The 23997-nt window shown below is 37.3% G+C and overlaps 1 protein-coding gene across 2 annotated transcripts; it reads right to left on the bottom strand.

Moving 5' to 3' along the window:
• Positions 1 to 74: 74 nt before the first annotated feature.
• LOC135075731 (uncharacterized) lies at positions 75 to 17864 on the bottom strand. 2 transcript variants are annotated; one of them, XM_063970186.1, is made up of 12 exons: positions 17800 to 17864; positions 9974 to 10134; positions 9445 to 9576; positions 8772 to 8951; positions 8229 to 8594; positions 7419 to 8133; positions 7033 to 7166; positions 6561 to 6719; positions 2031 to 2209; positions 1803 to 1935; positions 1581 to 1695; positions 75 to 1444 (listed from the first exon to the last, which is right to left on the bottom strand). In XM_063970186.1, the coding sequence occupies exons 1-12, from the start codon at positions 17828 to 17830 to the stop codon at positions 75 to 77; spliced, it is 3675 nt and encodes a 1224-aa protein (XP_063826256.1). In that variant the 5' UTR covers positions 17831 to 17864. The 2 variants fall into 2 exon arrangements, with proteins under 2 accessions (XP_063826256.1, XP_063826257.1); XM_063970187.1 differs by having other exon boundaries at positions 7500 to 8133.
• Between the last annotated feature and the right edge of the window lie 6133 nt (positions 17865 to 23997).

Below are 23997 nucleotides of genomic sequence, written 5' to 3'. Positions count from 1 at the left end.
ACATTACAATACAGCAAAAAGTGAGATTATGTTACATAAAATTACATAAAGTTTGCTATATAACTTTTTTGACATTATTGCTGTGGAAACTGCTCGGGATTATCTAAATCCGCCAAACTGCTTCTTTTTCTCCGGAAAATATTTGAAAGCATCGTCGCAATGTGTGCTGAGTTTTGCATAGCTAGATCTTTTTCTAGGTGAAGCAGATTTGAAGCGGCTGTTGCAAAATCATTAAAGCAGTTGGTTTCTGTAACGCTTAGGCACTGGTAGTTGCTGATTCTTGCAATGTCCGCTGTCAAGGTTTCTCTATATTGCAGTCCTCTCATAGCACAAAGATGTTTCATATTATCTGGGTCCTTCGAGAGACCAGGAAAGTTAATAATCAAACTGAATCGTATTCCGGCGCCTAGGTATGTAGGTCTACTACTCAAGTGACCAAGCTTTTCATCCCAAACAAAATCTATCTTTTCATGTAAATACGCCATTATGTATGACAGTTTGCTAAATGGCAAACCAATTTCTCCTGGAGAATCGATCGGATTTGATATAAGGACCCTCACATGGTCGTGCACATTTATCCACACTGCTAGTGTCTTGTCTTCACTAACAAAAACACCGCGACCGTAAGGCCAGTGAGTGCCGTGTAGACGGGCGCAGTCATCGATTTCGTCTCTATCACACAAAGCTATCAATAATCCACTGGCAGCCAGTGTTGCACATATTTCCGATGGCTTTTCCATTACCTCATTCAATGTATAGTAAGTTCCTCCTTTCTGATCGGATTCAGCAGTTGAAGTTTCACTAAATTTTGCAAAATCCTGCTGCATAAGAACTGTTGTTATAATTCTTTCTATGGTTTCTAATTTCCCAATCTTAAGATTCAAGGGCAACTCAAACCCTGCCAAGTTTCGGGAACATTCAATAGTTCCTGATAGAACGAACTCGTCATTTGGATCGATGTTTAACTCTACAAGAGGTTCAGAAGAAATTGTGGTCGAAGGTTTCAATGACAGTTTCGTGAAATCGGATGGTGGATGCGTAGTTAAATCTAAATTGACATTGATATTGTGTAGGTCTTTGATGAGTGGGATTAAGAATTCGTGAAACACTTCGTAAACATAGTAGTCTGGAGCTGCAATGCCCCCTGGAAAATCTTCCTCTACTGTTTGTATAATATTTCTATTGTCTGGTAGTTTTTTAACGGCTGGCCAAATAACATCAAATAGATCATGGTCTAGTTTGGTTACTCTGCATTTGATTATTTCAAATATAGGTCGCTTTAGAAATCTGCCCAAAACAAGCGGTGGTGTTGCTCTGTTTGAAGAAGCTGACAAAGGAGTTCGATTTGGTCTCGCGGACGCTAGCAGACGGTAACAGCGCTCAAGCGTGTCCAAAGCTTCAGGCACATCCAATGCTCGTCGTGACGACACGCGGTCCTCAGGAACTACACATTTATTTGAATTAAAACAAAACACCGGATCATATTTCTAGGATTGTAAAATTATTATTTTATAAATTGTAATTATTATTATTATTATAGGAGTAAATACTACTCTTCTATTATTCAGCTAAGGTCGTACCTTTATCAGACAACATTTCACGAGCTGCTTCTTCGCTTATTCCATAATCAGCTAACAGTTGTTGAAACGGTAATAAATCTGGATTTTTAAGGTAATCATCAGCTGATCGTCCACTCTGCAAAAGCAACCATTCAAAATAACACAAAGTCCCAAAACGTTTGCGTTCCAGGAAACCAACAAAAATATTTTATTTATAAGAATTTTAAATACTAATTATCTTACATCATCTAAATCCTTAGAATTGGCTCCAAGCTGTTGCAATAAGTTGTAATAATGACCATTGTCAGGTATTACAGCGGCATAATGTAATGCTGTCCTTCCTTCAAAATCGACGGCAGACAAAGTTTCAGGAAATCTATAAAATTTAATACAAAAAGCTTATAAAGTTGTCTTTCTAGAGTAAATATGAAAGTAGAAAGTGTTTAAAAGTAGGTACAATTATTTACAAACCTTCCTCCCAAATATTTCATTATGTTCGTTTTTCCAAATACAGTTGCGACGTGCAAAGGCGTTGCTCCATTTGGCGATATAGGATCTCTAGCAATTGCAAATTTCCGTCTATCTAAGGCAGCCTGAAGATCTCGTATGTTGCCTTCTCTCGCCGCTACGTGAACTTTGTTAATTTTTTGCTGAAATATTCATAAAATTAAGAGCCATTTTACATTTTCGTGCAAATTTCTAAGATTTTGGAAGCATGAATTACTATCTTAAGCAACACCCAGAGATTATTTAATTACTGCGAAAGATAGTTCAATCCTTGTTGTTGACCAATAATGTAACGGATTTACTAAAACTCTTTTGATTAATTCTCAGTGCCCCATCTCCCACAACCATTTTACGGAAAAATTGCCGCAGACTCAATTTCAAAGTCCTGTATCTATTATGTATGCTCGTATAATAAGCTTAAAAATATATAGAAATCATCGGACATATATTCTTGTAGTCCAATAATCAAACGGATTCTTGAATTTCATTACCATTATTGAGTAAAATCTAAAAATATTTTGGCAAATTTTTAAGATTTACGTCACATTTTGATCGTGATTTTTGGTTTTAATACACAGCAATAACAGCAATAAAAGTATCCCAAAATAAAGAATATTCATTGGAGAATTGATTTCCACAGTTATTGTTTAAATATTAGTAACTACTTTGTCAAAATATTGATGTGAATATCAGTATAAATTACAATGCGGAAGCCGACATTGATTAGTACGGCGCGAGCGCCCGTCAAGGCAGGACCTGTGTAATTTTTCCCGCCATGACGTTTACGTGTGTTCGTGTCATGAAGCGGAGATTTATACGGCGACCAAATACTTTTGATACTATGCCGGGAGGTCCGTTTTGAGTCGGCCGTTTGGTGGTTCGAAACGGACTAATATGCCGAGAGGTCTCGGGTTCGATTCCCGGCCGAGCAGAAATTGAAATGATGAAATTTAATTTCTTTGACGGGACTGGGAGTAACTATGTATTTATGTATGAATTTAATTTAATAAATAAATTATAAAAAAGGTTGTAAGTACATAGTATATCCATTAAGCTAGCACCCTTAACACAAGAATATTAGTTGCTTATTTTGGGACTAGATGGCATTGTCAAATTGTCCAAAGATTTGTTTATTTATTTATCCGCTTTGAGTTTTGTTTCGTGAAGAAGAAAAAGAACCGTTTTGTTTCAAGAGGGAAGTTTTGTTGTTAAATCAATAGTAAGAAAAGAGGAAAGATTTGATTATTTGTTTGTTTGAAGGCAATAGGCTCCGAAAACAAATTCTTTCACTAAATGTTTCCTATGTTGGCTATAAAATATTTTCAAAAACTTTACTCCAAAATCTTCGATAATTGGTCGTTTAATAAATAAATTAGATAACATATTAATATTTTTTTATTGTTTCCAGTACGATTTCAGTACTAGTTTTTAGAAATTGTATGATTTAACTAAAGTGTTATTTTATGCATAATTTATAATTTATTAACTTCTAAAATATATTCCTCCCTATTGATAGATGACGTGCTTCGTATTTGGTTAAAAAGGTGTAGAATGTTATTTTGAAGATAACTTGCTTCCATAGAGATATAGAAAGATGCTAAGTAATGCGCTGAGTTCGAAACTCAGTGTCAAAGAAATCAAAATATGTGCTCATTATCCACTGCGGTATCAGTATTCAACGTTCGAATAATCTTTAGTAGTATGCAAGCAATGTAAACTGTTTATAGCCTGACCAGGAACATAAAAACCCTCGCCATGTTGCGGAAAACTAATGGTACTAATTTCTTTTAATGGCAACAGTAACTGAAAACTTCATTGACATGTCACCTTGCATGTCAGTCTATTGCTGTCAAAGTGTAAACAAACTTTATTTTAAATGTGCGCAATTGGTTTTATGAATTAGATTGCTAAAATATTTTTATAGTCGTGAAAGAAAAGTGGTTCACAATGTGTTAAAGTATTTGTCGAAGAGAAATACTAAGGGTTCGGACAATATTTTCATTGAATAATGTTTCCGACAAAGGTTGTCAAATTGACTGACATGTTTATCGTATAGTACAGTCCACTATGAAAATTTGCTGTGGTTTGTTTCAACTACCTATTTTAAAAATTTTGTCACTTTCTAAGTGTTGAATTTTATAGGATTGGGAAAGATGTACCGAGTTTGAAGCGTTCATAAGCAGACATTGCAGTTGAATATTCAAGTTCTAAATTTGATTATTGATGAATAATAAAATAAATCTACTAGCTCGATTGATGGTTTCATTTAATTTATTAAAATCAGGTTACCTATAATAATATTTTTTCGTTAATTTATGAAAATATCAAATTAGCCCGTAATCCTGAATCCTGATACATAAAGTTAGCCTATTAATTTAACACAGGTACGACTGTACTCAGTGTTGCACTATCAAATGCAATTGACGCGCCTCTATGCCAGGGTTTTTATGTTCCTGGTCAGGCTATACATTATAACGTCGCTGCTGTCATCATTGCTTTCACAAGCAATATGTTCTGTTTTTGGGCATATTGTTGCGACACCGGCTTCGCCCCCTTATCACATTTCCCTTTAGTTTCTGTGATCTGTGCTTGCTTCGAAGTTGATATCAATTAAATATTCCTTAGTGCTTTTGATTTAAATTATTTTTTTTATTTTGACACGTGTTTGAAAAATCAAGAAATAGTCAATAATACAACAAATGAAAACGAAACATTGCATTGCAAGTTGCAATGTTTCAATATTGATGAGGAGATTCCATTGGAAAGTCTGTATTCATTCCTAGGATTCCCCTTAACCCATCAAATTCAAGAGAATTCTAGAGAGTGCAGTTTCCCATCTCATGCTTAGGGGCCACGGTTTAAAATAGCGTGGTTGCATAGAGCCTGCAACGGGCAACCGCGTGCGCTGCTCATACTAATTTTCGATACAAAAACAAGTGTTGGCTCACGAGTTTTAGCGGAGTTCCATGTGGTAGCGGGAGTAGACTTAAGGGAAATCTATGCTTCTCCGACGGCCAGTTGTAAGTTGTATGCTCCAGAGTATGTGCACACAATAGCCTGGTGATTTTAGCACCCGAAGGAAATGTTTCAATTTTGTTGTAGAAAGATATCATAATTTTGTAAGTATTCAGATATTTAAACATACCTAATAATTTGTAGGTTTTATATTATAATTATAAATCAGCTAGTAGTGCAAAGAGGCAAGGCATGTTTGTAAGATGGGGATAGCGGTGCGGGTTGTACAATAACTAAATGTCGATGTATAACTTTACTGCATATCTGAATTGTACAATTGTTTGTTATCCTAAAAAAAAAAAAAAAAAAAAAATAAAATATTAAAAAATATTATCATATAACAAAATTAATAATTTCTTAGAATAATTTAATTTTATTAGAACCAGTTTCCACTTCTTCGCGGAAAAAGTCGCGGGCAAAAAGCTAGTATGAAATATGTAGTATTGCCCGCGGCTTTACTCGCGTGAAATTTAGTTTGCTACAGATCGTCATAAATATATTGTTATTCTGGTCGACGCCAGGGATGGATGAGCGTCGCTGTCGCTGGCGACAGGGTCTTCTGGTTAAGGGTTCATGACGTAGTTCTCAGGCAAAATGAAATCCACTCATAGAAATTAATAAACTTAGTGTATTCACGAGAATAATTACACACAGCACTAGAGTCGTATCGGGACTGAGTGAACCAACGGTCTTGCGATAGGAACGTCCGACCCGAGTGATAGTTGAACACAAGCTGCCTAGTACTGCTGTACTGTACTGTAAAGCTTCATCAAAATTTGTTCAGTAGTTTTTGCGTGAAAGAGTAACAAACATCGAAACATCCATACAAACTTTCGTATTTATAATATTAGTAAGACTAGTAAGAAGAAAGACAGTTAGATGAATTTATTTTAGTTATTTGTTAAATAATAATAATATTTATTTATTTCTTAGCTCTGTCTGATCTGGAGGAGTTGCAATGGCCACCTCCATTGCAACTCCATAACAAAACAATAGAACCCTATGGAGTTTGGGCTTGTGTAATTCGCCTTGACGAATACTTAGTCTAGGTAAATGATATCCAGGGTCCGATGATGGAGCTGCAAGGGGGCAGATTTTTTTTCACTATGTGACTGTCTTTATTTTGTACTTAATATAATATATTTTACATATTATACCTATTCGTGTTTCATTATTAATCGAAATAAGTATAAAAATCTTTAAAAGACTAAATAAACTCTATTAACATTTTAAATTAATTTATCATGTTTTAATACCTTATTCTACCTTAAAATTAATAACTTATATCAAGTCTTAATACGGTCACGGCTCAAGATTTTTTTGTCCATTTCGGCGTTCTTTTTACTCTTTTGTCGTTGCGTTGACAGTTTGTAGCTAAATTCGCGCGGAATATTTTTGTGAAATGGCTCTTAAGTACTACTTCTTATTACGAATATTGTCAATTGCACAGTGAAAATAAAATAGTGTATAAACACTCACCATGTACGTGGGTACATTATCCAAAAACGCTTGTAATTCAGAATTTCCTGAATGTCTGCCTACCAATCTAGATCCTTCTCCATTTAAGACTAAAGTAGCTAACATTTCCATGTTGGCGGTATTAATTAAGTCAGTTACTTCTGGATCTATTTCGTTATCCTGTTGAATGTAAAATTATCGCTTCAGTTTCAGTTGTTTCGTAACGTGCAGAAGAAGAACTAGCGTGTTAGGCGTTCGCAGGATAAAATGGTAGATTGGATTGGAACACAGAACTAAAAAGCTGGCAAATTATTTGACAGTTGTGTCACGAGGTGTCTATGAGAAATACACAGTGCCACAATGATGCTACTAATCTAAGAACACCACAATAACCTACGTAATTTACTTTTTTACCTTCATTCTTTGATTGTAGTAGTAGATCGTTTAGTAGTATTGTCATTTCTTTTCGAAGTACAAAAAAAAATATACTCACAACAATAAGTATGTCCTCATGTACTGATCCATTTCTTTCCGTCATACTTGCATCTTGTGAATCCTGCTCGGCTTCACCACTAATAATGCCTTCAATCAGACTTTCTAGTGCGCTTCGGCCGTTGGACAGGTTTCCTTAATTAGCAAAATAATCAAAAATGTTGAACTTGTCAGGGACCCTTGTATAATAGTTAAATTGATGTGTGGTTTATGTTTTGATTGTTTCGTGTACAGTGCCAGAAGAGATGTCAATGTCACCTCTCTTGACATGTTCTATCTCAATAAAATCTGCTGTATTTTTGTGATTCATGTCACTGTATTCTGTACAAGTATCTCCAGGTACTTGAACGTCGTCGTCGTCTTCATTGTATTCACTACTGTAATTACCTTCGTCTGCTGCAGCCCCAGAATCGTGTGTTGTGTTAGCATAATTAGTGTTTACATAGTCTTCAGCATTTGTATTATTACCATTATGTATTTCTTCATGTTCATAGTTTTTATTTGGTTCTGGTTCCTCATTATGTTCTTCCGTTGTTGTTTCTTCCTCGCCATGTTTAGTTTCAGTACGTTCTATTTTTGTTTCTTCTTTTGTAGTTTCATTGTGTTCCTCGTCTGATTTGGTATGAGTTTCTTCTTCTTCTTGTGTGTGATCGGAATTGATATTTTCTTCAGCATTTTGCTCTGTTTCATCAGCGTGAGCTTCATTGTCATGAGCATCATCTTTATGAGCTTCATCATCATGAGCATCATCTTTATGAGCTTCATCATCATGAGTTTCATCATCGTGAGTTTTATCATCATGAGTTTTATTATCGTGCGTTTCCGCATCATTTATATTGACTGATTCACCTATTTCTTCTTCTTCCTCTGCTTGGTTTTCCTCGTTATTTGCTTCCTCATCATTTGTTGACAGGTTTTTTTCCTCCTCTGAATTATTGGTACCATTGGCATCCTTTTCATTTTCATTATTTAGATTATGTTCATCTTCTGCTGCGTCTTCAGAATTGGCTACGGCCACTTCATGATTGGCCTCTTCGTTATTTTCCTCAGTTTCTGTATTTTGTGTTTCATCATGGTTCTCTTCTTCTTCAGGTTGTGAATCCTAAAATGCACAAAATAAACATTCATGCAGATGCTTTATAAAAGCAACGCAAATCAATTGTAATAGCATTCCGTGATATATCATGCACAACTTACCCGGTTACATTCTATCATTGGGATGTGTACATCCCCTACATTTGGTTTACTTGTGTCATCTAAATCTGGCAGCTCTTTAATCAGATCCCGCGTGCTACTATTTTTCATGCCACCTACATGGTTGTCCGTGCTTTCTGATATGGTATTAGAAAGGTTCTTTGATGATATATTTTCTGTAGATGCCTTTAAATTTCTCTTTCTGGATTTTTTGTGTAATTCAGCTATCACTTCTGTATCCAGCAGTTTCCAATCCCAAGAATTAGGATAAGCACTCGATGCAGTTCGGGGTGCATCTGGTAGAGCTTTGAATAGGTTTTTGTCGATTTCTTGGGGTCTGTTTATGTAATAGCCTGGTGTTTTATTTTTCTAAAATATAGAAAACAATGTACTACGTTACCAAGATCTGTATATGTTAGGACAGTCTCAACAACATTCAACGTTCTAAATTATGAAATATGTATTTTTTAACGTTAAAAGGCCTATAACGATAAAACTATAAAGTGCACTAAAGATTTATTACGTGCATGTAACACTAATGCTCACGTTATCAACGATGCCCTCATCAGCGCCGTAGCCCACGAGAGTGTTGTACGTGTGTTGTTCATCTTTGACCGCAGCTGCGTAGTGCAAGGGGGTGCGTCCGTCGTTATCCACGTCATTTATGCCTTGGGGGTACCGCTCTGCTATATACTTGAGGATGCCTCCGTGACCCAGTCCCGCGGCCTGTAAAGACATTTTAACATAATGTTGTTAACGTTCGCCTTTTACGTAATGTATTTCCAAGTTAGTTATTTATCTTAAATGAAATGGTCTAGTTCGACACAAATGAACCAACAACTTGCTTTGATAATAATTTTCAACAAAGAATTGCTTAAATGTAGACAGCGTTAATGTCGGGCGTTAAAAACTAAGCTCCAATTTTAAGCAATCTTACTAACAACACTTTGTTTGTGTCGATGCAATGATTTCATCAAAAATTAATCTTATTGTCGAAATGCCAGATCTATTGTCATCATGTGTACCTACTGGTATCGCTGTGACTCTACCTAAGTGCAAACCTCGGAAACTGAGGCTTGGTTCCACCATCTTACTTGAGCTTTAACAAACATCAAAAATATGTCAATTCCATACAAAAAGCACCGGTTAAAGTTAGGTGGTGCAACTCAGTCTAAGAAACATAAAAAGTGTAGGCATTATACAAAAACTCATGCTGTACCTTGTGCATGACAGTCATGTTGTTACCATCTCTGCTGGACAGCGCCTGCGGCGGCACCGGGTCGCCCGAGTGCTTCATCAGACCTTCCAGATCGTTCTGGATCACCGCGCTGTGGATGTCGCGGATTGTGTTCTGGAACAGTATTGAGACATGTTTAAGTGCCTTGAAATAATATTGTAAAACAAAAACTTCTTAACATAACTTCTAATATTTTCTGGCAGTACTGAAATCAATTTTTCATAACGTAAGTATCTATCCTTCTGGCTTCTTATAAAAATACTGTAAGCACTATTTTTAATAGTCCACGCAAATAAAGGAATTTTGACCTTTTGACTTTGACTTTGAGTTCTGCTTATTTCCGAAAAAAATCAGAACCTAAATAGCTATGCACTCACTATATCGTTATTATCATCATTCCACTGTAGAATCCAGGCTTCTCGCAATGTGCAAATGCGCAATCAATAAAATATCCGTTGTCTGTAAGAGTTTTAATTGCTTCGTATGGAACAAGATGGCGCATTGTACTTACCATGATATAAGGCACGGCCTCCAGAAATTTCTTGACCACAGGCTGGCTGGAGACCTCGCTGAGCAGCCGCGAGCCGTGGCCCTCCCACACGACCCGCTGCAGCTTCGCCATGTCGCAGTCGTGGCACCATATTCGTATGTTGTGCCTTTTGATCACCAGACCTGACGAAGAGAGATGGACTTATTAGTGGTACGGCCTCAAAGGACTATTCCTACCTCTTGTTCCCACCGCTGCAATTCCTGTGTAGCTAAGATCTACAGCTCGCCAAAAAACCCAACCAGTAAAGGTCAAGTTTGTCCCAGGGGAAAGTTAAGCTGTCATTGGACCCGCAACGAATTTAATCAGAAAAATATAGGAGGAGTTTGAAAGGTTAGGTAAGGCTCCTTACGAGCTAGATCCATTTTAGCTCACATCAATATGTCTATAGCTAAGCAATTGAAAAATGGGGCTCACTCATTCTTCTCCGCACCGGCCCGCTTTACTATCGCAAAGCAGTGGTAGAGTTAAAGATCACGAACTTAGTGGAGGATATGTCTTAGTTCTCTTACAACTGAATCCGATTAAAATGGTTCTATTTCTTTTGGGACGAGATATCGTCAAAGTATGAAAAGCAAAAAAAATAATAACTTCTACGACTACAAGTAAGGTACGAAGTGAAGCTAATAAGTAATTTATATCAATAAAGGCAATAATAGCAGTAACTAACTAGTCTAGTGCGTGTAGGCACACTAGCTACAATTTGTAAGTACTATTTGGGTGACCTACACATTTAGACCTTGGGTATTACAAGGTTTTACACATTTCATGAAAACACCTTGTCATCTCCTACTTTATTAAAACATGTACGTATTGTAGCTAACGAATTAAATTGATTAATGATACCTAGTTCTGAATACTACGCGAACTACTCAACTTTACGAGTAGGCATTATTCCTTTCGAACGTATGCACACTTTTACTGCTTGGCATATTGTTAAGCTTGCTTTTAATTGGAAATGAAATACTTTTTTAACCTTACCGTAACTAAAAAACTACCATGAATGAGTATTTTTACGAAGAATTGCAATCGATGGTAAGGTTCAAGGTGAAATGGTTTATATTATTATCAAAAAAGAAGTATGAGTAAACATGAGTAAAATGAATTTACGGTTTCATTTATATTAGGAAATGTAGCAAGACAAAGTCAAGAGATAGCTAAGCGTAAGATGCCTGCTGATCCAGAAGTTGAAATTTTTAATTAATCGGTCAAGGTTTCATTAATTGATCGTGTATGCGAGTTTCATAAAATAAGTTTTTTAATGCAGGACTAGGAGGCAGGTATTTGACTGCAATCGCACCTGATGTTAAGTGAGATGCAGTCTAGGATGGTTATACGACCCTGTAAAGTGCTTGTTCACTCATTTTATTTTTTCATCTTTCTGGACCAGAGTATACCTGAGCTACAGCTAAAATTGAACTGATTGTTGCTGGAGTGCGTGACAGCAAACGGCAAACCAATTGATTTCCAACGATGGAAGTCATCGTTCACACGTATCTACATAATAAAGTAGATCCACTTTCGTCGAACCGAATCGAAGATATATTGCCAATCCACAATCAAATGAATGGTTTTGTGTGGGGTCGGCGCAAAACTTTTCTAATTCATTCTTGATTGCATTACATAACAAAACTTTTCGAATCTACTTTTTGTTTGTGACTAGGTAGGTATCTCATTTGTAATGTAAGTTTGTGAGAACGGATTTTCATCTCTTTGACACAAAATTACTGGGCTGACTTCGACAAAAACTTTGGACACAATGAAACCATAAGCGGAAATAGGTACTTAAATTAATTTACTGGCTTAGATTTCTATATGTGGTAGAACAATCTTGTTTGTAAAGTGTTTTCACCCGGTGAGGTAATATGTAGATCCGACCGAGGCGACTACTCCATAAGTTTGACGATTGCTACAAACTACAGCGCAGAAATACAATGATTATAAACAAATTATTGTCAATTATCGGCCGATATAACAGCCTTAGCTTCGACAACACATTAATGGCTCGACAGGACGAAAGGTCTGCTAGTGTCAAGGCCGCCTGTACATTATTCAGCTGAAGCACAGACAGACGGCTTAATGTTTAATGAGTGGGCTATCGATCGATGACAACACACCTGTCCTGTATGACCCAGCCTTTGTGGGGCAGTCAATCGAACTGCTTCAGGACAGTCATTCAAAAGCTATGTGGGTCGTAGATTTTAGATTTTCGATTAGTCATGTGAACATGTCGCTCATTGAGGAAAAATACTGTGGTTCCAAAATTTTTAGGAAAAATGTCTTTAAACATACTTAACACATTAATAGTCGATTTGTTTGATACCCATATAATTTGGTTGTTGACACAATCAAACAAAATTCCAAGGCACAACTTACTATGTTATCGTTACCCAGTGCCATTGTGTACCCAAAATTACCATTTGGAGGAACAACCCCTCTATTAAAACTGTTTACTTAAAAATGAAAAAAATATAAAATCTGATTAAACTTAAGTGCCTACGTAATTTAAGGTGTCCATTTTATTTGCATTAACCACAAAGATTAATAGTTTGTTAAAGACTATTAATCTTATGACGTGCTGTAGATTATTTTTATTGCTCTTTTGCCTTCGTAATAAGTTTCAGGAATAAAACAGAATGTTCAATGCTTGTAATCATTAATGGAAGTACAATTTGTCTACATTAAACCCACAATATTGGAGGTAGATGGCTATTATTCCGTATATTTGGGTTATAACTTATGACTCGGTGACATGTGGGTGTGTCTGTGGTGGAGTATCGATTAGGTTTTACCATATTTTATCTGTATTGAATCTAGAATTGTCCGTAAGGTATAATATTATGTACTACTCAGCTATTTATTAAATTGCATGGCTAGAGGGCTATGTATTCAAATAATAAATTGCTGATGACACATGTACCTAGTGTGTACTGTAAACATTGGTCATGAAATAATAATAAGGTAGGCAAAGTACTACCTACTTACTAGTAACGTCTGTTTTGGATAAATCGATAGTTTTTAATTAACTCTGTTGGTAAATTGGAGCTTAAAAACTTTTAATCAACGAATCTTGTTTCTTTTGAAACTCTGTTTCGTTTAATTACCTAATTTAATTGAAAAAGAAACCGACTCTACGTGATGTCGATTTATTTCTGTGATCACGTTCCGTACAAAATACTCTAAAATTGACAGTCGTAAGCAGCTGTGAAGCTGTGAGATGACAGTCATCAAACTGAAATGCTGCGTTTACGTTGTGCCATACTGCTGTCATGCCAGCTGTAGGCCAGCAGCTAGAGAACGATCCTGACTCACAGCTTAGGTAAATCGTTTTAAATTTTAGATAAGATAGCAAATGTTTTGGTAGCGCAGGATCAAAAGATTGTGGGTATAAGGCACACGTAAATTTTTCCAGTAAAAATCATGTTTTATACTTAAGTACTTATGTCTCATAAATGTAAGAGCTATTAAAGCTTCAGCAGGCTTTTAGCTATGTTAATTACCGCTATTGTGGTAGCTTTCCTTAGTAGCAAAGACAGAGAGGCAATATATTTCGGCAAGCAACAAGTTCGCGTGTAACTTTCTATCGCCGGGATTAGCATAATCGAAACTTTTACAAAACACTCACAAACCGAGTGATCGCGCGACCGATAAAGACCATTACCGAACCCTGCAAACGTCGACTCTTTTTATAGAAACGATTTAAAACTTTCGTAATGCTTTCTTTCAGAAATATACCAAATCCGTGTATTATTAATCTGTTATTTGTCTCAAATAAATCAGTAGGAAACGCTAAACCTAAGCGCAGACCACCGATTTTTAGTTTGCCGATAGTTGGATCGGGCTGTTGATCAGTATGGAGATGTATGAAAGTGCGCACATTACACCGATTTGGTATCGGCCGATTCTTCATACAAATTAGAATCGGTCAAATAAAAATCGGTGGTCTGCGCCTACGCTGTCTTTTGACGCGTAACTGCAACAAAGATAAACCCAAATTTGTAATTGGGCAGGGTAATGTGGTAATTGTTTATAATGTAATCTGTTTTGAAACTATGTTTTAAGTATTTTAAAATATGTACCTACTAGGATAACTTACATCATGAAAAGTTGTATTGTCCTGTTATTAACTAACTGAAAAATAGCTTACGTAATCTGTGTAAAATTGTAAACCAAACTACAGTTTTCAACATCAATCAAGAATATTTTTAATTAATTCCAGTTACAACGTTTTCCTTTTAATTCTCGTGTCGCTAGATTTATGGGAACTGAGATATGAGTTGACCTTCGCGGTTCAGAATGACCAGTTATTTTTAGAGGGTAAAAAAATAATGGCAGGGTGTGCCGTGGCTTTGGCACAAAAAGCCTTCCACAAAATAAATATTCATGACCACGCAAGCCGACCCCACCTATGTGGCCAAGCCTTTATCAAGTTAATGTAATAGTGTGAAGTAATGAAGGAATGCGACGAGCTGTAGACAGCTTTTAGATAACAGTGATGTATAGTTCATCAAATTTGTATAATAGCACCGAGAAACGTTCGGAACATTTTAATCGATAGGTGCCTACATTTATTTATTAAAAAATATTACATGAAACATTCTAAACAGAAAATTATTCGCTGTGATGAGTTGATGGGGATACCCAAAAAGGAAAAAATCTATAAGATCAGTTAAAAAAAATCTTGCTAAAGTTTCATAAATAAAGTTATCAAATCAAGCCCTTTCTTTTTACAGGAGGCAGAAACATTGATTTGCCAGATAAAAGTTAGTATCTTGTCAGTCAAACAGAGAAAAAAGCACATTCAATGAAAAAATTAGAGTATCCACGGCAAAATAGGGCAGACCAGTGTGCAATTGTAAAGTTATTCAGTGTTTTCTCCTGTTAAGTAGCTATTATTGATAACAATCACCATAAACACTTCAGAAACACCATTGTGTTTGCAATTCAAACACTCGAATATTTGCATAATCGTTCCTATATTTAATGTCATAGCTGTCCAAGGTCAGTAAATGGTTTATAAACTGACCGTTTCTACGTTTGCAAAGAAATGTATAAGCAGTAACAATCGTTTCGTTATTACCTGCTATAAAAATTAATACGCCTTATCAACTGCGTAAAATTGTTAGAGCTAGACTTAATTTGGATACACTTGGACTTAGGTACAAACCTAAAAAGAAAAACTGGTTTTTAAGAAACTTATTACGACCAATACAACTCACGAAAGTGTGTTCTTATTCTTTTTTTCAAGGAATCTCCTATACTGGACGCATAGACTCGTAGCAGGCGGGGCCATAAGTATTTTTTTAAAACGGAGATGCATATTCGCCAATATTTTATTAAATACTAGCGGCCGCCCGCGACTTCGTACGCGTGGATCTCGTTTTACCCCCCCTTCATCTAGGTATCTTACGCGGTTCAGATTTTTCATACAAATGTTTTTTCCCGCTAACTCCCGTTCCCGTGGGAATTTTGCAATATCATGTTGTAACTAAGCTTTAAGTTTACTAAGGTACCTGCATGCCAAATTTCAAGCGTCTATCTTACGCGGTTTAGATTTTTTCATACAAATGTTTTTTTTCCGCTAACTCTCGTTCCCGTGGGAATTTTGCAATATCCTGTTGTAACTAAGCTTTAAGTTTACTAAGGTACCTGCATGCCAAATTTCAAGCGTCTATCTTACGCGGTTTAGATTTTTTCATACAAATGTTTTTTCCCGCTAACTCCCGTTCCCGTAGGAATTTTGCAATATCCTGTTGTAACTAAGCTTTAAGTTTACTAAGGTACCTGCATGCCAAATTTCAAGCGTCTATCTTACGCGGTTTAGATTTTTTCATACAAATGTTTTTTCCCGCTAACTCCCGTTCCCGTGGGAATTTTGCAATATCGTGTTGTAACTAAGCTTTAAGTTTACTAAGGTACCTGCATGCCAAATTTCAAGCGTCTAACTTAAGCGGTTTAGATTTTTCATACAAAAGAATTTTCCCGCTAATTCCCGTTCCTGTGGGAATTCCTAAGTATCCTATAACCTGCCCAGGAGTATGAAGAATAATTGTACCAAGTTTCGTTAAAATCCGTTGAGTAGTTTTTGTTTCTATAAGGAACATACAGACAGACAGACAGACAGACAGACAGACAGACAAAAATTTTACTGATTGCATTTTTGGCATCAGTATCGATCACTAATCACCCCCTGATAGTTATTTTGAAAATATATTTCATGTACAGAATTGACCTTTCTACAGATTTATTATAAGTATAGATTACGTATTATAAACAACGCCTGCCTTTTTGTGACGTCACCCATAACCAGTGTGAGTGTGAGAGAAAATGTGATATGCACTGTTTTATTATTACACCACCTGCCACGAGTCTTTGCGCCTCAAAGACTTCAATCGTACTTTTGAATCTGAGAGTAACAAAAATCAAACGTAAAGCTACATATATTCATGCACTGCATTGTGGCATAGTCGTTCCATCAATCTTTCGAAATTGGTTTTAGGCCCGGTTTCCACCAAAACGGAGAAGAGACGAGATGGTTTTGAATAATCAGTGGGTCTAGACAAAGTGCAAATTATAATCGCAAACCAGTCGAAAAGTGGTCGAAAAGCCCCTTTTTTGTATGGAGTTTTGACGGATTCGATTTTCGATTCGATCAAAAAGTGCGTTTTGTCTAGGGGGGCTGATTTCCTTGGTGAAGTAGTAAACGTCACCTCTTCGCTCAGCTTCGGTTTGAAAATCTGATTGGTTATTCAACCATATCTCTTCTCTCGGTTTTGGTGGAAACCGGGCCTTACAGTTTGCTATGCGGTACAGAATTACCTAGTATCTCTGTGGTGTGAATTGTGAAGTACTATTTACAGTGCATGTAGAGGGCAATTTAAAAATGAATAATGGTACCTTTTGACAGCTAAGGCCACAAAACGAGGCACTTTGCCTTGTTATGAAGGATATTATCGAGACATATATCCAGCCACTTTAGCAAAGGAAATTATTGCTATTAGCTAAGCAACAAACGTGTACTTATAATGGCCGTAGGCGAATAGTTTAGTTAGGTGGTAAAAATATTAAAAATAAACATGTTTATTTTAAAACCAAACATAGAAAGGAAAAACATACGTATGCAAATAACCTTTTCCGCAGTTGCCTCCTACTCTAGGTTTAATGTTTATCAATATGTTTGGAGGTAAGTTTTTAATTACTCAGACATTTTTTATTATTTTGCACATTAATTAATTTGAAACTTACTTTGTGGTCAAAAGTTTTATCGTGTCATGCATTTCGAATATTAGAAAAAAATATTCAGCAGTTGCGTCCAATGAACTTGTAAAATTTTATTATGTGTTTGGAATAAGCCGTAAATATTGTAGCTTGCGTTCGTAGCTCGTAGCAAACACGTAAAATTTCGTAGCACGCTGGCATGCTACGTGTCGTAGCAGAATGTGTTTTCTATTAATTGTGTAAATTATATTGTAAATATTTGATTAGTAATGTTACGTTTCAATATTTTGAAATATTATGTAATCATGACTTTCAATAATTGCTCCTACCTAAACATTTTTTAGTAAGTCCTGATATTATGTCTCTAATTTTGTAATTGTGACTTCGTATCTTTGTAAATCGTAATTTTTTTCTATATAGGAAAATCTTAATAATAAGGATTTCGTAGAAAAATAAAATTACTAAGTTTTATCCACTGCATCTAAGAACTGCAAACTACGAAAAGTTTGTTCAACTTCCCTCTCAACTTGAAATCGAGAAAACGGTTTGCAAAACTTAAGGTGCGCACTCACCAGGTGGGTTCCTCGTCGTTTCGCGCGACATGTCCGTCGGTAGCGGCAGCGCGAGTTGAGTGCGCGCGGCGCCGCGGTAGTGTGCCGGCGTCCGGCCGGACGCGTCCCGGGCGCCCCGCGACGCCCCCGCGCCTTCTAACAGCGCAGCCGCGGTCGGCTCGTCGCGACATACTGCTGCGTAGTGCAGTGGTGTCCTTCCTTCCTAAGTATGAGAAATCTTCATAGAAATCCTCATTGTCATCACATAACAAATAGAAGGACCATATTGATAATATAGAGCCCCCTTGCTCCTTGCCCCTTCCCAAAAGCGTAGCCGCGGTCGGCTCGTCGCGACATACTGCTGCGTAGTGCAGTGGCGTTCGTCCTTCCTGTGTATGATAAATCCTCATCATCATCTTCATTTCAGACACAGGACGTTCACTGCTGAACATAGGTCTCCCCCAATGACTTTCACGCGTCATGCATGCGGCATGCGTCCAGCGCCTTCCTGCTAGCAAATTAGAAAAAGGCGAGCCATGGCAACTAGTCGCTGAAATACAGTGACCACTCTGGCGAGACAAAGCCCCCTTGCTTCCCAAAAGCCCGCGGTCAACTCGTCAAGACATAATGCTCTCGTTCTTCCTTCCTAAGTATGATAAATCCTCATTGTCATCACATAATAAATAGAACTACCATACTGATTAGGCAGAGCCCGCTTGCTTCCCAAAAGCGCAGCCGCGGTCGGCTCGTCGCGACATACTGCTGCGTAGTGCAGTGGCGTTCGTCCTTCCTAATGACAAATACTTTTCATCATCATCATCTTTATTTCAGCCACAGGACGTTCACTGCTGAACATAGGTCTCCCCCAATCACTTTCACATCGCACGGTTAGTAGCGGCATGCGTCCAGCGCCTTCCTGCTACCTTTATTAGGTTGTCGGTCCACCTCGTGGGTAGACGTCCTAGGCTGCGTTTTCCGGTACGGTTGATAAATACTCATGATAAAAAAAGTTACGGCTCATGATGGTACATTCAATTAGATACAAAAAGGCGAGCCATGGTAACTGGTCGCCGAAGTACAATGATCACTCTGGCGAGACAAAGGTCCCTTGCTTCCCAACAGTGCAGCCGCGGTCGGTTCGTCGCGACATACTTACTGCTGCGTAGTGCAGTGGCGTCCTTCCTTCCTAAGTATGAAAAATCCTCATTGTCATCACATTTCTATCTTGAGCATAGCCTTGGTAACAGGTCGCCAAGATGCCCCAGTGCCTAATTGCCTATCAAAATGTCAACCGTGGTCAGTTCCTTGCGACAAAAAACTGCATAGTGCAGTAGCTCCTTCCTATGCATGATATATCCTCATCTTCTATTCGCGATCACATCATTATCCCCTGATAATGAACATTGTTTCGGAGATGAAATAACTCAAGTTCACAAATTCATCCGTCGCAAGTTATAGCTTGTGGTTCTTGTTCTAGGTAGGTATAGTCCGCATAATAAATAAAAGAAAATAACTATTTCGTTTTAAATAAACACAATACTCACAGAGTCCTTCTGATGCACCAGCTCCGGACACTCAGCTACCAGCCACTTGGCGATGTCCATGAAGTCATAAAACACCGCCTTATGCAGCAGACCCACGCCCGCTTCATCACGGCACATGATGTACTTGCGCCGGTTGTAGTCCGAGTCCAGCAACTCCTGGGAACACGACACCATAATTGCAAAGGAAAGTCAACAAGGCGGAAAGTGCACGCTCGTGTGCACACACCTGAATAAACTACGACGAAGTTAGGGTACAGTTTGCTACGAATATGCTACGAATATTTCAGTACTTTAATTTAAGTAGCCATTTCCTGTTACTTACGGTTCGCCTCCAGAATTTTGTAACGAATTTTAGAACTTGAATTCAATTTTTTATTAAATACCGGAAAAATATATCAGCCTCGTTTTGTAATTTATTTTAAGCGATTAATCTGTAGACTAACTTTTACCTGCTTTGTATAGGTATTTTTTGCTTGATATAGGTAAATACTCGTATACATATGTATAAAATATGTAAGCATGCTACATCCATCTCCATAGATATCGTTTATTATTTATTTACCATTGAGGCGATGGAAGTCAAACAGGTCATGACAATAAAGTAAGAGGAGTTCAGTACGTAGTGACAGCCTAGGTCTTCTACCTAGTGCCAAGAAAGTGGTGTACCGCTTTGCTTGGTTGTCTTTTGCTAAACATCCTACCTACCTATTGCATTGATGCATGTTTACCATCAGTACCTGGAGCTCGGCCAACGACCCCCTCTCGACGGCGGCGTGCAGCGCGTCGCATTTCGCCACCAGGGTGGGCAGGTGGTGGGACAGAGGCAGGGCCTCCGCCACTGCCAGCAAGCGGCGACCTTGCCCCGCCAGCACTGCTCGCTCCAGCCTGCCCTCGGAGCCCCCGCGAGCCCACTGACGCAGCTGCGCCTCCGATGCAACACCTATCACTTAAAGAAACGTATCCTCACAAATATGACACCTTGAGTGACAGTTTGGCAACTACTATGGCGCAATATTCAAGTGATATCAAACATTCCTCAAGGCTTTCAGCTGAATTGCATCGATATCCGCAAAGAAACTAGACGGCTACCTTGAACTTCTTTCAAGTTAATTGAAACGAATCGAATGCACCACTTCAATTTCTAGTTCTGAAATTAAACCGACTGTCAGTCTGAGGAGCTAAGCTAGAAGTAAACGAGTGGATGTTCGAGTCAGGTACTACGGCACTACCGCAATCGGATTCGTGATATCGTCCTACCCGATCAAAGACCTACGATTAACAGATTATTTACAGCATGCTGCTCTTTATGAAAAGTGAACAATATTTTCTTAAGCTTTATTGGGTTCCGCATAAAACAACTCATTTTCTGCAATGGAAAATTTATCGATACCTAAGTTTTAGCGCGCTTTAAAATACTACTAACGGTTGACATATTTTATTGCAGCTACTAAAGTTATTATGATTCTATGAATTAATAATGCCAATAATCGTAATTCAATATTCTCTTAAGTATAAACCTACTACGAAAAATCCTCGTAGTCTCGTAGCACTTTCGTAGCAAATTATTATGTTTTGCATTTAAATGAATTGTTATAATAAGACTAGCTTTCCGCCCGCGGCTTCGCCCGCGTGGAATTTTGTCTGTCACAGAAAAACTTTATCGCGCGCGTCCCTGTTTCAAAAACCGGGATAAAAACTATCCTATGTTCTTTCCCGGGACTCAAACTATCTCTATGCCAAATTTCATCAAAATCGGTTGCGAGGTTTAAGCGGGAAAGCGTAACAGACAGACAGACAGACAGACAGACAGACAGACAGACAGACAGACAGAGTTACTTTCGCATTTATAATATTAGTTGGGATTGAGTGAAACTGTCTTTTGTTTGTAAGCCCGTTTTTTGTTATTTCTTTGTTATTTTAATGCTGTGCCTGGCTCTAATCGGAGTTCAGACTTAATATTGTGCTATGTTGTTGTGTTAATTGTATTGTTATTGTTTGTTCTCTGTAGCTGTGCCTTATATAAATAAATAAATAAATAAAATAAATAAATAAATAAAAAATGCCATGAGTTGATGGTGGTTGATCTAAATAAAGTCTTTTATTTTTTAATTCATTTCATGACAACACCCTTACGATTGTAGTTCGCAAGTGGTCAGGCATCGTGGGAGGCGAGATTGTGAAATTTATACGTTAACAGCCGACCTGCTTATCGGCACATCTCCTGACCTTCAACGCCAGCTTGCATTATTTTTTGCCCATCCGTTTCACGTGTTCATGTCAAATCGCATATATTAATATGACCTTAATACGCGAGCCGCATGCAAATTAATTTGCTTAATAGTTTTAGAGTTACGTGATTGTTTCGCGGTAATTTTTAAGTTCAGTATTTAAATAATTACACAGCTATTTATTACGGAAATAAATATAGTGGATATTTTGCAGCCATAACCGAAGGTTAGTGGTTATAGGGTAGCATAAGTGTGCAAAAAACGTAGTTCTTTTTTTGCATAAAATTCACACATATTGACTTACGTTAGGTGTTTAAGGGCTGTTTTTTCAATCATCGGATAACTTTTAACTGAAGAATAAGTTTGGCACATTGACAGTTTTAGTATGATTATTCTTCAGATAAAAGATATCTGATGATTGAAAAATCAGCCCTAAATAAACTTTTGTAGATATTTTTTACTGAATATTCTCCAACATTTGAAATTGTCCTTAGATTTTAGGTCACAGACAAAGAGGTTAATAGCCGATTGGGCGTCGAACCCCATCAATAAACGTCAGTTAATATGTATATCATGTCCACCACATTGTTGCTAGCCTGTGCCTTCCGCCTTCAAATTGTTAGGCTAACCATAACTACGGTCATTTGTGCCTAATTGCTGTTGGACACTAAAACACACACAATGTTATTGAATACAATGTAACGTGTTGTTGCGTTCTTTTGTTTCTTTTTAGCTTAAAACCACGTTTAGTATCTATAATACAACCCTTTTATAATTTGTTCTACTATTGTTTCTTATATCAAATTAATTCATAATATAGGTACCTAACCGGTCGACTTTAATTTTAAAATAACTAATTACTTGTGTAGTTTGGAATAGGTTATCAGTTTAATATTAATTGAATAATTAAAAGGTTCTCTCTTGTAAGGATTTCCAAATGGAAGCAATGTAAAATGTTTAGAGCTTGGTAATAAAAATTTAAGTTAATGAAAGGCAAAATTAGATACATTGAAATACAATGTTTCCTTGTAGACTTTGCCTTGCCCTTGTACCCACCAGTTTAATTTTATCTTTGCGGGAAGGTGGAAGTATGCTACTGAAAAATTTATTTTCCTCATTGATTAGAATCTTTAAACAGCGTTTTTAAAATCACAAAATATAAGTTCCGTAATAAGTTCCGTAAGGTTCCGTAAATTGACATCTAAAAAAAAATTTGTGTTCGATCTGTTATGAGGAGCTTTTGGGTGAATTACTATTATACGAAACTACTTAGGTATTTATGTCGTGTAGTTAATAACTATATCTGAAGTAAAAGCGTGAAGTATAAAAGAAACGCTTTCGCAAGAAAAATGCAATTTGAAACATGAAATGGCACGTTTTATTGAAATTGGCACGCTTAAGCAAAATTCTTTGAATCTTTCAACTTCAAGGTTTCAAGATTTTCTCAAAACATTGAATGCAAGACACATAGTAACGTTACATACATTACAATTTCGTGCGTAGCAATACCAAAACAATATTACTTTCTTAGTTTTTTTATCGTAATCCAGATATTATCAAAGGGTCGACTAAAAGGAGGAGGCTAGAGAAATAATTCCCTACCTCACGCGATCTGGACGCCACTCAAGCTGTTTGCACTCGTCCTGTCGGCTGCATGTGTACGCTACCATCCTTTGTTGTGAGCAATTTTGGTGTCTATGGAAGGACGATCGTTTTTTTAAGTGTAGTAGTTTTCTTATTTTTATGTATGGAATGACAGGACGATCATTTAAGTGTTGTAGTTTTCTTTTGTTTTTCTAGAGTTAATGTTCCTTGTCCAGTGTAGTTTTCTTTTGTTTTTGTAACACACAGCTATTTGTTAAAAGATATTGCGATGAATTTGGCTCGTCTGACCTTTTTAAATGACCAATAATGATTTAATATTCGTGCGTAAATGTCAAACTACAGACAGGTAACACCCAGGCGCGGATCCAGCCCTCAAAAAAGGTTGTGGGCACAGCCACCAAAAATTAGCAAAGTGAGAGTTGGATTGGAGTACTAACTCACTCATGAACAATCATGGACTTAGCTACCTGTTTTGAAAAATTTTTTAATTTGATATTTTTTACATCATCAAATCAAACTGGACTTGGACAGGCGCGGTAGTAGCGCCAAGTGATCGGTGTGGCGGCGGCGTTTTAGTGGAACCGCTGTGTTCCAAATCACGCTCGATTTTTTAAAGGCTCATCAGTCAGCCGTTTTTATCATCAGCCTATCGATCTTATCAATAGATCATAATATTAAAACAAGCAAATTAGGGTTGTGGGCATGCCCACAGTGCCCACAACGGTGGATCCGCGCCTGGTAACACCCACGTCTACGAAATTAAGTTATACCTATAAGTATTGGTATTGGTACGTTTGTGTGGAACAGACATGGAAACTACTAGATTCGATTTAGGATATTTC

This window comes from Ostrinia nubilalis, chromosome 10 (assembly GCF_963855985.1).
Source record: "Ostrinia nubilalis chromosome 10, ilOstNubi1.1, whole genome shotgun sequence".
In the NCBI taxonomy this organism is placed as follows: Eukaryota; Metazoa; Arthropoda; class Insecta; order Lepidoptera; family Crambidae; genus Ostrinia; species Ostrinia nubilalis.
Note: the sequence above shows the minus strand (reverse complement) of the source record. Positions and strands in the feature narration are given on the sequence as shown.